The sequence below is a fragment of the Dendropsophus ebraccatus genome, chromosome 11 (genome assembly GCF_027789765.1).
Source record: "Dendropsophus ebraccatus isolate aDenEbr1 chromosome 11, aDenEbr1.pat, whole genome shotgun sequence".
Lineage (NCBI taxonomy): Eukaryota > Metazoa > Chordata > Amphibia > Anura > Hylidae > Dendropsophus > Dendropsophus ebraccatus.
In genome coordinates this window covers 72492251-72507755 of record NC_091464.1, presented here as the reverse complement: position 1 = coordinate 72507755, position 15505 = coordinate 72492251, and the positions used below count along the sequence as shown (strand labels likewise).

Sequence of the window (15505 nt, the reverse complement as noted above, 5' to 3'; positions counted from 1 at the left end):
TTTTGTTCAGTATAAAACCTAGGGAAAGTATACAGCATATTCAAACTAGACAGACATTTCATACTTTACCTAAAAATGACGTTCTATAGATTCCCCAGGTATTATATACAATGCCAGCATTTAAAATTTTTGACTGTAGCACATACATCCAACTACTTGTTGGTAAAAATGTGAACAACATTTGGAACGTAAGTTTTCACACATGGTAAGTTTTGTAGAAAATCTCAAGCACTTGCTGTATTCATAACCTGTCAGCTCCCCTTACTGAGGCATCATTTAGATGATGCGTTGTCTTGGGAGGGATGCCCCTACTTGTAGCTACTAACCAAGTGTACATCAGGAGAAAGCAGGGGAACGTTGGACATGAGCGTGACTGCAGGATCACACTACACAGAGCTTGTTTGTAGCCCATAACTATGGAAAAACATTTTTTTAAGGAGACAAATTATATCCAATAAGAAGATGACCATAGCTTTTTAATAGGTTACACTTCAATAAATGTGATCATCAATTTTTTTTTTTTTTTTTATCTACAAAATAAACATTATCAAATATTTTTTAGGGAACAATTGCAGTCAGCGCAATAGTAATAACCTGACTTGCACTTAGAATAAGCACATGGTTAACAGTCACTAAAAGTGAGCCTGCCAGGCAAAAACTGAATTACTGCTTCAATGTGCTTCTCAAATAAACTTTAATTGTGTCTAAGATATCTTGTTTTCTTTTTTTTCTATTTTTCTTTTTATAGCGGACTGTGGAGGACCGGCGGAATTATGGGAAACAAACAGTACGTTTAGCTCCCCAAACTACCCAAGGAATTATCCCAATTTGGCTGCCTGTAAGTTATGGCCAATCAAACATCTTTTAATTTTTCAAATAACCTTTACCTATCAAGTATTTGATTAACCTTAAATGGAACTTGGAAGATCCCTTAAAAGGGGTTATCTGGAGAGCAGAAAAGATCCTACTTCTTCTGCTCTCCAGTGCTGTACTTCCTCCCTCTGACCATCCCAGGTGATAACTTACGAGACAAGAAGGGGACGGGACCATGTTGAGAGCATTGCATGTGGAAGAAACAACACCTACACACTATATCCAATATCAGCCCCATGTTGCCGGGATATCAGTTATATTGGTAGCTTTTGGTCATTACCTGAAACATGCTCCTGCACACCTAACCCTCCTTTAAAGGTGATAGCCCCCTATTGTGCACAAGGCGCTAAGGATGAAACCTTGTCTGACTTTCTTCCTCGCTGTCGTTCCTGTGCCGTTTCAATGTAATGTGTGTCCAGTAAGGCCCTTTGGAGCACTGCTCTGCCTGCAGAGCACAAATCTGGCCCACACCCAGGCAGCCAGCTCCACTGGTAATCATTAGAAAAGGTTGACCATCTGAGAGGGATTAGCACTCTGGGGGTGAGGCAGTGCACCAAATGGCCCAACCGGACACAGTATTAGATTAAAACTGCAGGAGAATGGCACCGCGGATAGAGGTAAGAGGCATAGCTGTGTGCAATAGGGAGCTATCAGCAGGTTAGGGTCATCTGACCTGCTGATAGTTTCCCTTTAAACCCATAGGCATGAGGGTAGCTCCATTGACATGAAGTTTCACTGACCTTGCTTTCTTTCCAGCCACTCAGACTTGATTGACACCCTGAGTACTGGGCAATTAAAAAGGGTTTGTCTAGGATTAGAAATAACACAGATACTTTCTTGCAACAGCCTCCCCCGTGTCCTCAGGTTGTATGTAGTATTACAATTCCACTCCATTCACTTTAATGTAACTGAGCTGCAAAACCCACACCCAAACTAAGTACATTAGTGGTGCTGTTTCTGAAAGAAAGCAGCCATGTTTTTCTAAGCCTGGATAAGCCCTTTAATTCAAAGGCCAGTACTCATAGTGGGACAAAAGCCAAGTTTACAGGCTTACTATAGGAGTGGTCTGAACACTTAGATCCCCACCGATCAAAACTTTTGATATGTTAATTTTTTTCAAAAGTGACCATATAAGGGGTTAAGGAGGAATCAGCATTTATTATTTTTCAGTTGATTTGGGGTTTTGGATGAAATTGTAAAATAAAGTGAGACTATTAACCATAACTGGATATGGCACGCGGAAGACCTTGACAAGAAAAATAAATTTTAATTAACTTTATAAAATGTTCAGTATTAAAAGAACACTTTCTACTTCCATTCTAGCTGCACTCACCAGAGTCTCATAAATACTTCAAGATAAGATTCCATTGTATTGAATTAGTAATAAGATATGCCAAAAAAGGTGCAAGTTTTATGTATGGAGGTCTGCAGTAATGAATAGTCAATGTAAAACCGGATAACATAAATAGTAGTAGTCTTACATTAAAGATCTTACATCTTTTTGATAAAAGCCAAAGAATCACAGACCAAGATATGAATTCCTTGTCTCTCAATGTTTTTGTCCCTTTCTAAACCTGGGCATAGAGCCTAATGCAGTTCTTTATCCTCAAAAGTAGGTATTGGCTTTCTGTTGTTGAGATGGCTGTGTTGGTTAAACCAATGGATGTCTATATTTACCAGTCCTTTACTTTATTTAAAGGGGTATTCTCATCTGGGCTGAATGAATGGAGTGCCAGCCACAGTGATCATGCATGCACACTGAGCACTCTATTTATTGCAGGGAGATTGTGTCTCTTGGAATTGGTGGGGGTCCAGGCGGTTAGACCCTCAGCAATCAAGTTCTTATCCCCTATCCTATAGATACTGTAAGTTATAAAAAGGCTAAATGAAAATAACTTTTAAAGGGATGGTCCAGAATAATTTTATATTTTCGGAAGTAATTTCCTGCTCCCCCACAGTCGCCAAATTTCAATCTCTGTCGCTGTCAGTATTTTGGAGACATCTGGTGATGTCCCACTTCCTCCAAAAATAGCCGGTCAGCATGGACAGTACAGGATCTGTGTTGAACGTCCATTCCTGCAGCCCCAGCATGATCCTCAAGCATCAAACAATGCCGGACAACCCCCTATAAGGATTCTACTGATTAAGTAGCTCCCTAGTTCTCTCCCTTTAAGCCCTGTATAGTAACATAGTAAATAAGGTTGAAAGAAGACAAGAGTCCATCAGGTTCAACCTAGGGAAATCCTACTGTGTTGATCCAGGGAAGGCAAAAACCCCTATGAGGCAGACGACAACCGCCCCACCACAGGGATAAAACTCCCCCCCCCCCCCCCGACTCCAATGGCAATCAGAATAATCCCTGGATCAACGTATCACCGGAAATCTAATGCCCATAACTTGTAATATATTGTTCAAGAAAAACATCAAGGCCTCCCTTAAACTTATTTAATATAGGAATATAGTCCCCTGTATGGGGATCTGGACTTCATAGCGTCAGACTATCAGATCACTGCTTATGGTAGTTGTCCTGTTACAGGTGAAGGCTATCCCAGGGAACCCCTCCCAAAAAATAAATAAATTAAAAATAATTATAATAATAATTGTTGAAAAGAACTAAGGGGAAAAGTAGAGATAAGTACTGCAAAAGGTTGTGTGCAGATGTGATAAATAGATGGGCAACCAATTCAGGGAAGGCAGCAAAGGTTTATAGTCCGATAAGAGAACCGTCTTCACAGAAACACTGGAGCCTGGGAACCTATTGCTCAGAAGAGTAGTGAAGAGTGAAGCTGCCAGTAGTATCCCTTTAAGTGGGAGCACCATTTTCTATTTTAGCTGAGAGGGAAAACTTGGATACACAAGGGAAGATAGATTGGGGAAACTGAACACAACCTTTCCCATTCAAATGGCGAAATATTGAAATATGTCTTTCCGTGCTGCAGCCGAGTGCGGAATGGTATAATTACAAAACAGTCTTCTGGTAATACATTCTCCACATCAGCATGAGAGAAGATAGTTTAGAAAAGCTAATTAAGTAGTATCCGTGGCCACATTCTATCAAATCCTTTATATATCAGGCTAGGAAAGCCATTAACCATTCCATCCATATGAACTAAGTTATTCTCAACTCTAATAAATTATTTTATATAAAGTTGTCTGAAGGACTTCTGGCCCGCGCCAATAATAAGTGCGGTAATAACACGACTGTCTTTGTCTGTCTCTGTTTTGGAGATGGGAGATGTTTTTTTTTTTTGCAAAGTGCTGCTCAGAATAAAACACTAAAACTTAGCGTTTAACATAAATTATCTTTTCACAAAGCTGACAAGTCTTCGACAGTCAGATACTATAGAACAATCCAACATTATTTTTTTTTAATACCTTTCAACCACCCCCAGACGATAAGCATTGACATGATGCTCTAACCTTTGTAGACCTATTAGTTTTAGCAGTCATTTTAGAACAAAGTCTCCCAAAAAAAAAAAAAAAAAAATTGCAGCAAAGAGTAGACAAAAATTTCCCATCGAGGTACTAATTTTTCTATTGGGATTCAGTCCTAGTAGCCGAATGCAAAAATGATCAATACCTTTCTTTATAGGCTAGCAGATATTACTGAGCAATGGTCTTTAGAATTGCAGAACACGTGAAAATATATTCCAATATGGGCACATTTTTACACTGATTACCTAACATTCATAAAGAAGATTGTTTCAATATATACTGATTTCTCAAGATGTGGGGGAATAAGTGGACTTACTGTGCAAGATGCACTATAGAAGCTTATTACTTGGTGAGCACAAGCTGGGTGCCTCTATGTAGCTTATTACTTATTAGTATGGCTGATAGGAGACATACTGTATGTCCATTATGTTCAACCAAGAGTAAAGGAGAGTGAGCAAGTAAAAAATTGTACTAAAGAATAATTTCTATCATTAAACCTTGGAAAGATTTCAATAGCGCCAAGTAAAACCATCTAAAATTCATCTGAAAATTCAAAAAATTTATTGGTTGCCACATGGCTTTGGTCATTTTATAACCATATAATAATTGATTTTCCCATAGTTGTGGTGATAATTAGGGATGAGCGCAGCAAAGTTTGCAAAAACTTTCTTAATTAACTAAGCAAATTGTTGCAAGCTTTGTTTAAAAAATGTGTGCAAAAAAAAAAAAAAGAGTGCTCACCTGTCCATGCTCCCCCAATGTCCTTGTCTGTGTCTCAAGCCGTCTCCAGTCCACTCAACTACTGACTGAGACAGGACAGCACCACGGCCAGTAATTGATTGAGCAGGCTTTCTATCTTGTCTGGAGATTGACAGCCTGCACAGCCAATCTCTTGCCACGGCGTCATCCTGTCTCAGTAATTGTAGACTTAGAGGAGGACACCAGGGGAGCGTGGACAGGTAAGTATTGATGAGCGAAAAGCTGAATTGCACCAAAACAGCTGAACAATTGTTTAGTTGTTTTAGTGTGGCATATTAACCTCTTAAGGACATATGACGTACCCCTACGTCATATTTCCTCACTTGAACTTCAAAGCGGGGCCGCGCGGCGGCCCCGCTTTGAAGTGCCGCGAGTAGCCCGGGACCGCCGCTATTAGCGGGCACGGTCTGATCGACGTGCCCGCTAATTAGCTAATCGGAGGCAGCTGTCAAAGTTGACAGCTGCCTCCGATTACCGGAGGCAACGTTTCCCTGGGGTCTAGTGGGGGAGATCGCTCCTCCGGGACCTTGTCCCGGAGGAGCGATCTCCGTTACTGATGCCGGCCGGGGACGCGTCCAAGATGGCGCCGTCCTCGGCTCGGCACTCGTTCGTTTTCGGCTGCAGCAGCCGAAAGCAAACGAGTGCCGATCTCATGGATCTCTGCAGCATATCTGTATATACTAAGTGTTGTTAATAGTAAAAAGCCCCCTCCCCTAATAAAAGTCTGAATCACCCCCCTTTTCCCAGGTTTTAAATAAAAGTAAACAAATAAATAAATAAATAAACATGTTTGCTATCGCCGCATGCGTAATCGCCCAAACTATTAATTAATCACATTCCTGATCTCGTATGGTAAACGGCGTCAGCGCAAAAAAATCCCAAAGTGCAAAATTGCGCATTTTTGGTCGCATCAAATCCAGAAAAAATTTAATAAAAAGTGATCAAAAAGACGTATATGGGCAATCAAGGTACCGATAGAAAGATCACATCATGGCGCAAAAAATGACACCTCACACAGCCCCATAGACCAAAGGATAAAAGCGCTATAAGCATGGGAATAGAGAGATTTTAAGGAACCTATATTGGTTAACAACGGTTTGAATTTTTTACAGGCCATCAGATACAATATAAGTTATACATGTTATATATCGTTTTAATCGTAACAACTTGAGGAATATGCATAACAAGTCAGTTTTATCCCAGGGCGAATGGCGTAAAAACACATTTCCCCCAAATAAAAGAAATGCGTTTTTTTTTTCAATTTCACCACACTTTGAATTTTTTTCTGGTTTCGCAGTGTACTTTATGCAAAAATTCAGCCTGTAATTGCAAAGTAAAATTAGTGACGCAAAAAATAAGGGCTCATGTGGGTTTCTAGGTGGAAAAATGCAAGTGCTATGACCTTTTAAACACAAGGAGGAAAAACCGAAAACGTAAAAACGAAAATGGGCCCCGTCTTTAAAGGGTTAAAGGGAATTTGTCACAAGGTTTACGGTGCCTTAAATGAGGGCAGCATAAACTAGTGAACAGTACAATGTATTATTTATATCATTCTGCTCAGCCCTTTTCCTAATATGCAGCAGAATAGGATTTTTGACACACTCCCCCCACCCTCTGCCTATAAACAGCATGGATAAATAACTGGTGGAGTTTTCTGCTGCTAATGCATATCCAGGACTACTGAGCTCATGCACATAATGGAGAGGACTACTTATTGTCTATGTTATTCAGGAAGATCAGCTGTACAGAACAATGTAAGTGATTCATCATTCATCTCTGTCTAGTTTAGATAGGATAGATTAATACATTTCCCCCTATAAAATTTGAATATGCAAAAAAGGGGTCCATGGAGCCTCAGCTGCACAGAAACAGCCAGATATCTCACCAGGGAAGGAAGCCTGTTGTCTAGGGGTGCCTCCAAGTGGGCAGATCACCAAACCACCCTGATACATGGTTTGGTGATATTCAAAACGTAGCTTTTACTGATAGATACAGATAACCCCAAACATTGACCACACTTATAATAGGCAATCAGTCAGTGTGTTAGTGAAGTAAATGCTCTAGTGAAGTTACTGCTTGAGTTGACACTGCCTATCTAGTGGGTTACCCTCGTAGTATGGATGTCCCCACCACACAAGGAGGAAGGCGTTGCTCCCTGGGTTCATAATAGACTGTAAAAAGAATAGTTTAAGTGATTTGATTTGTGTAATCTTTTGAATGTTAGGATTTCATATGCAGAGGCCTCAAAGTTGTCACCTGAGAATAAAGCCAGCATTAAAGGGGTTGTTCACCGTTGTTTTTTTTTTTCCCAAATCAACTGGTGCTAGAAAGTGGCAAAGATTTGTAATTTACCTAAATTTAAACAATCTCAAGTCTTTCAGTACTTATCAGCTGCTGTATGCCTTGCAGGAAATGGTGTATTCTTCCTGGTCTGACAGAGTACTCTCTGCTTTCACCTCTGTCCATGTTATGAACTGTCCAGAGCAGGAGCAAATTCCCATAGAAAATCTCTTCTGCTCTCCAAACTTCCTGCACGACCTACAGCAGCTGTATGGAAGACTTGCTAATTTTGAATCCTAAATCTTTGGCACTTTCTGGCACCAGTTGATTTGTAAGAAAGCATTTTTGGTGAACTACCCCTTTAATTCCAATATAACTGGATCAAGTAGTATTAGAGTCATCAAAATGTCTCAGAACAGCAGCATTACATGTGATGATGTTTATTCTATGAGAGAAGTGAAGCCCAAAAATTAGGGACTTTCTTACCCAATCACAGAAAGACTGATTTAAGAAAGGGGAAGAGTCTGTATGAGGCTGACAATTTAAAGAGTCACTGCCATCAAAACTTTTGACATGACGAAAGTTATAGCATGTCAAAAGTTATTGATAGCAGCGGTTCTCACTGTTGAGGCCGGTGTGATCCGCAAATACAACCAGAGGAACAGCGGAGTGCCATCCACTTCCCGGCTGTATCTCTTTAATGGCTTATTCCGACAATGTAAGTCTATGAGACTTGTCGGAATTAATGGCCAGGCAAAGAGTGGATGCCGCTGAAGCCGATCTCTCTCTCCAGCCATATCTCCTGATCACAGCGGGTCACAACATTGAGACCTGCAGCCATCAATAACTTTTGACATAAATGATGACATGGCAAAAGTTACTTGTGATGACCGGGTTTCTTTAAGACAGATAGTGAAATTGTGTCTTAGGCAGCTGAGAGTACGGCAGAGTACGGGAAGACTAAGTATAAGATTTTAAAGGGTTTGTCCAGTGATTTTTTTTTTTTCTTTCAAATCAACTGGTGTCAGAAAGTTATATAGATTTGTAATTTACTTCTATTAAAAAATATCAAGTCTTCCCATACTTATCAGCTGCTGTATGTCCTGTATGAAATGTTTTATTTTCAGTCTGACACAGTGCTCTCTGCTGACACCTCTGGCCAAGATAGGAACTCTGTCTCGGTTTTATATGAATCCCCACAGAAAACCTCTCCTGCTCTGAGCAGTTAGTGCTCTCTGCTGACATTTCAGGCCGAGATAGGGTGTCTAAATGTAAATAAAGCAACACTTCCTGCAGGACATATAGTAGCTAATAAGTCTGGGAAAACTTGAGTTTTTTTTTTTTTTTTTTAATTAAAGTAATTTACAAATCCATATAACTTTCTGACATCAGTAGATTTGGAAAAAGGAAAAAAAAAATTGCTGAATAACCCCTTTAAGGCTCTATTCATAGCACTTTGATGATGAATATGCTGAGAACTGTTCCAGCAAAACAGTGTGTGCTTAAACAGCATGTGAATGGAACCTTAAACTGGAGCCTATTATATTAATGGTTACATCTTATAAAAAAAAAATTTATAATAAATACATATATATATATATATATATATATATATATATATATAATGAAATAAAAATAACTTCTATTGATTATTGTTCTTATTATTTCTATTATTAGTTTCTCGAATGTCAAATTAAATAAACATTACTGTCTTATTATATCCAATCCACTTTCTCTCTAGGTATATGGTATCTGAATGCTGCCGAAGGTCACAATATCCAACTGCATTTTCAAGTGTTTGATCTAGAGAATATATATGATGTTGTTGAAGTGAGAGATGGCAGAGGATCAGATTCGTTGTTGCTGGGCAAGTATCCGTTCAGCGCCGAGGTCTTGGTTTCGGAAGCTTTTGTTGTATACGGTAGATTTCTTGCAAGCGCTATGAATTATTGCAAAGTAACAGTTAGCTGCTAGATTTCCTGCTGTCACCGATGAAGAACTGAAACAAACCACCAGACACTGAAGAGCAGAGTTTGCGGCTGAACTTCAACTCATAAAAAGCAGGTCATAAAGTTCAGCGCGCCTTTGATTTGTTCACTTCTTAGAAAAAAGCAATGTTGGAAAATTATCATTCAGGAGATGTGAAACTCGTAGATAACCTGAAAGTCTAGTGCTGGATTGCATGTTAACACAGCAAAATAATAGCATCAGAAAATGGAGAATGTACATGTTTATGTGACTCCATGACCCGGCCAGTCCCAGAGGTGGAGAAAGTTGAAAGGACTTGCCTAGGGAGGCTAATAAGAAGTGTTTGCAGTTTCTTTTTTATATATATTTTGTAGCTTTTTTTATGCTCCAAATCTTTTTTTTTTTGCCGTTACTTTTATGTGATGTCAACTGTTTCTGTCCTTCGAAGAGTTTTCACTCTTGATATATAATATAAAAACATTTTAATAATAATTAAAGGACTAATGTTGGACTTAAGTGGTCAGTGGGGTTATTGGTCTATTTCATGAATATTATAGCATACAAATATTTTGTTATTTATATAGAACAATAAAAAGTTCAGTTTTAAAGGGGTACTTTTTTTTTTTTCCGTATCAGCTGGTGTCAGTTATACAGATTTGTAATTTACTTCTTATCAGCTGCTGTATGTCCTGCAGGAAGTGGTATATTTTTTCCAGTCTGACACAGTGCTCTCTGCTGCTACCTCTGTCCGTGTCAGGAATTGTCCAGAGCAGGAGAGTTTATTTTATTTTATTTATTTTTTTTTATGGGAATTTGCTGCTGCTCTAGAGAGTTCCTTTTAATAGACAGAGGTGGCAGTAGAGAGCACTGTGTCAGACCGGAAAGAAAACTCCACTTCCTGCAGGACATACAGCAGCTGATAAGTAGTGGAATACTTGAGAGTTTTAGAAGTAATTTACAAATCTGTATAACTTTCTGACATCGGTTGACTGAAAAACCATTGTTTTTCTCCTGGAGTACCCCTTTAATATTCATTATAACATTATTAGGCTTTGGATCCTTTATAAACCACTAACATATTAAACAATGCAATGCAATGATTGTATTAACCCATAATGGCCCGCTTGTATTGTTTACTTAAAATAAACAGATACTGGATGTCCATTTTCATAGGAATATTGTAAATTTCTCAGTATAGTCTTGGGCTTCTCTAAGGAAGCTTCTCATACATTAAACATGAAAACAGATGTCGTTCTTGTCAGATTTCAAAACTCATTGGATCTCATAACCATAAAGAGACACCATACAGCCATTCACACTAATACTGAGATAAAAAAAATTACAAAGATCAATTTAATTCACATGACTGTATAAAAAATTGTTACCCTAGAGCCTCCTGTACAGATCCCATTACTGCTGTTGTGATGTTCCATATGGTATCATATTTCTCACTGTACGTTTCCTTAAGGTCTTTTAAATGGATAATACTGCGGCCTTCATTATAAGTTCCAATTGGTGTTTTATATAAGTTTCTCTTAAGTACTCTTTTTATTATTATTATTATTATTATTATTATTATTATTATTATATTTTTTCTCTTTTTATTTAGCTGTTTATACAGGAACAAATCAGGCAGCAGATGTCTTCTCCACATCCAATCACATGACGGTGTACTTTACATCAGACAGCTCCACCACCAGAACAGGATTTATGGCAAACTTTACCACCGGTTATCACCTCGGCATGCCAGGTACTTAACCAGTTTCTTAACCTCTGTTTATAAAACAAGGGGTGGAATTTAAAAAAGTCTTCAGCTATCACAGACTGTTAAAAAGATGCATATTTTTTCCCAATGCCTTGATTTTTAACAATCTGTGGCAAGTGGTTGGGAAGGGGGTAACGCCATTATGCATGAGGCATGTCCGTGTCATTTGTAAGCTTTATTGTAATATAAGTCTGCAACAAGGGGCAGGCCATAGCTTTAAAAAAAATCTACTAACTACTAACTAAATAACTAACACAGATACTGACTGACACACACACTGCTGACACACACTGACACAGACAGTTAAGGCCCTTTGAAAGACAAACGACCAGGATAGCAACGACCCACTGCCATCAATCCGCAGCAGACCACTGCTATCTTCTATAAGCTGCCCGGATGATCTAGCGATCACCCGGGCAGCCCCCCTACATGGTTGTGTTTGGCCATCACATCAGTATAAGTAGCTTCATTGTTACCTACATTTATTGGATACTTTTAATTTCCCCATATCAAAGGGGAAAACATATTTTCCAATCAACAGATTCCAAAACGTTACACAGATATATCATTTACTTCTTTTTAAAAATCTCAAATATTCCAGTACTTATCAGCTGCTGTTTGCCCTGCAGGAAGTGGTCTATTCTTTCCAGTCTGACGCAGTACTCTCTGCTGCCACCTCTGTCCGTTATAGGATTTGTCCAGAGCAGGAGAGGTTTTCTATGGGGATTTACTAAACTGCTCTGGACATTTCCTGTCACGTACAGAGGTGGCAGAAGAGAGCACTGTGTCACACTAGAGAGAATACACCACTTCCTGCAGGACAAACAGCAGCTGAAGGAATTGAGATTTTTAAATAGAAGTCATTTACAAATCTGTGTACCTTTCTGACACTGGTTAATTTAAACTTATTTAAAATAAAACTTTTTATTTTTTCAGCAGTGTACCCCTTTAATATATGGTGCAGATTTATGGTGGGACATCCTAATGTCCTTAGGTAGCACCCCAATCTCAGTCTGTCTTTTCCAAAACAAAAATATTCCCACTTTTTGGCCATGCTCAGACATAGTATAACACCGGCCAGATGATCTTCATTTCTACTGAATTCAGATGTGGGCAGACTATGGGGGAGATTTATCAAACATGGTGTAAGGTGAAACTGGCTCAGTTGCCCCCAGCAACCAATCAGATTCCAGCTTTCATTCCTCACAGACTCTTTGGAGAATGAAAGGTGGAATCTGATTGGTTGCTAGGGGCAACTGAGCCAATTTCACTTTACACCATGTTTGATAAATCTCCCCCTATGTGTATACATGTATATATTTTTGCAAATTGCAACAACCGGCGTGATTTACACAAAACATACCTTGTGTGAACATACATAGCCTTCGTCTGTAAAATGTATTAGAAATTATTCTGTGTTATTGTTATATTTTAATGATCGCAATTAAGCTAGGAAAGCTTTCAATAATGGAAAGGAAATCCTATCATTAAAACGTTAGCATTTACATTAGCACTCCTTTCCTGAAGCTTCCTTCCTAATGTATATTCATGGAGGCCTGTCCAGATAAAAACATACATGTAGGAGCATAATTCACTAGCAAAGTGGAACTTTTTTTTTTTTTTTAATTCTTACAAACAAAACATGAATGGAAATATCTACTTCATGTCAGAACAGATGGCTTTCAATTTGCTATAGTGAAGTGTAACACAGAAGTGTTTGATCTGCAGAACATGCTGTTTTCTGTCATTGATAGAAAATAGAAAATTCAATTCTATTAAGAAATTATTTATATCACAGCATTGCTGACAAAAAGGCAGCCAAATAAAGGGGGACATGTTGGATACTCTTTGAGGGGCTATAAAGCAACAAATCTTTTTGTTTAAATTGACTGGTTTCAGAAAGTTATATAGATTTGTAATTGACTTCTGTTTGAGTCTTTCCATACTTATCAGCTGCTGTATGGCCTGCAGGAAAAGGTGTTTTCTTTTCAGTCTGACACAGTGCTGCCACCTATGTCTGTGTCAGAGGTTTTCTATGGGGAAAGTTCCTGACATGGACAAAGATGTCAGCAGAGAGCACTGTGTCAGACTGGAAAGAAAACAATATTTCATGCAGGACATACAGCAGCTGATAAGTATGGAAAGACTTGGTATTTTTAAATAGAAGTAAATTACAAATCTTTATAACTTTATAAAACCAGTTGATTTAAAAGAACGACACAGGGTGTACATGTACTTAAAGAAGTACTCAAGAGGAAAAAAGTTTGTCCATCTCAGGAACTGTCCAGAGCAGTAGCAAATCCCCATAAAAAACCTCTCCTGACATAGGTGGCAGCAGAGACGTTTTTAGAGTAGAAAGAATACTTGGCTTCCTGTAGGACATACAGCAGCTAGTAAGTACTGGAAGACAGGAAGATTTTTAAATAGAACTCATTTGCAAATCTTATATCTCTCTGGCACTATTTGATATTTTTTTAACTCCACAGAAACCTTTAAACTACGCCCTTTCTTAGCTACCATTGTGTGATCCAACATTATTTTGATCAATGCAATTTTGAACGATCTCCCCAAAATTTGGATGGGGGAATCGGAATATGTACTCGCAACCCTGAGATACTATGTGGGTGTGTTTTGGAACTCTCGATTGATTGAGTCCACCGCATCTCCTATTTTTACAAAGAACTGTTCCGTGCAATGTTGGGGGGATATTCATATGAATTCCTCTTGGGTAGACTATGCACGGAAACGTCTTTGATCTTGCTAGATGATGCACAGTTGGACCGATATCCTGTACACTGCACTGACTGCTATGCATAGCTGACCTGACTAACGCTTTTAAATTGACAATCTATTATTATTTTTGATAATATTGTATATGCACACTGGTATTCTTGTGTGTATTCTGTACTCCTCATTCTCATGTTATCTAAGACCTCCATACTACTAATATACCTCCATATCTCCCTGTGATCTCGGTCTGCACTTGTAATGAGCATTGGCCATTGATTTATATCTGGGAATTTGCGTACCTGAGTTATATATAAATAATGTTAATAGGGGAAGAATTTTCCTGTATTTATATGTGATATGGATTAACTTGTGTGGACTTATGTACTACTGTCACCCTGGTACACATTACGTATGGACGGCGTTGCCCACTGAGAAAATCAATACTAAACTTGTTTGTGCGTTCTTGGACTGTTTTATATTCTTACTAGTATCCAGCCTATAACTGGGATTACTATATTCTACCTGTGTACAGTTTGTGGTTGCATTGTAAGCTCCATCCGGTATTGACACATTTGTGTCATCCTCGTCTCAGCACTACCTGCTTTAGAGGGTATAATTTGGGCATAATTTAGTCATTTACACTTGGGTATATATATATATATATATATATATATATATATATATATATATATATATATACCCGTGTATTGGATCGAATTTAGCACTTTTGTATTCGTAGCACAATTTGCACTGCAGGGTGGTATTATCGGCCCTCAAACACTTTTTATATGTGTTTATATCTTTATATGTATTATATATCCTATTATTATTTATTTCTACTTTTTAATATCACTTACCATTATTATTAATATTAAATATTACCTGTTTATTAAATAGGTGGTGTTTATTACTCCTACTATCATCATATATATTTTTTATTTATAACTTTTTTTCTGATAAATCTTTTTCTAGGTATAGATATGCTTGTTTGGTGTAAATTTTGCACATAATGGAAGGCAGTGTTTGTATGGGTTGGGACATTGTAGCCAAGTGCCTACAGACTTAGCATGTGTGTCCAAGGTTTCTATATTGGAGCCCAAGTTGGTCTAATTGTGGTATTTGTGATCTAGGCATCCTATGATACTTAGTAACAGATCACACTGATTAATGCCGGGTACTACATTTTTACTAGATCTACTCTCTGTGTGGTATATAGCACACGCACTGTTAGAGCACTGTAGGCATTGAGCTATATCAGATGGTTTACTATCATGCTGAACAATATGGTGACATACATAATATGTATCCATGGTCTTTATGCTAGGGCTTAATCCGCCTATATATAGAAATTGTGCTGTAAGTGTCCTATGATATCTACTAACTTATTATACTTAATAAAGTTTAGTACTATATTCACATTGGAGTTATTCCTTGTGCGGTATTATATATGTGCATTACTGTGATACTGAATGATGTGGCGGTAGATAACATATGTAGGTGATGTAGGCAGGGTTTTGCGCTATTGTTATAACTAATCTCGGCCCCCGTAGAGGGAATCTGATAGCGCCCACATGTGTTATAATTATGCTATTGTTGCAACTAATTCCAGCTCCCGTAGAGTGAAACTGACAGCGATTACATAGTGTCAATATAGCTGGGTTCATGTGACCTTATACGTCACTTTGGGGGTGGTCC

General features: G+C 38.3%; 1 protein-coding gene across 2 annotated transcripts in view; it reads left to right on the top strand.

Moving 5' to 3' along the window:
• TMPRSS15 (transmembrane serine protease 15) overlaps positions 1-15505 on the top strand; it is a 302887-nt gene that overhangs the window by 184734 nt on the left and 102648 nt on the right. For both annotated transcript variants that reach the window (XM_069945651.1, XM_069945652.1), the window contains 3 exons: positions 749-838; positions 9089-9214; positions 10925-11065. In XM_069945651.1, coding sequence (XP_069801752.1) covers positions 749-838; positions 9089-9214; positions 10925-11065 — 357 coding nt within the window. The remainder of the gene's footprint in view (positions 1-748; positions 839-9088; positions 9215-10924; positions 11066-15505) is intronic.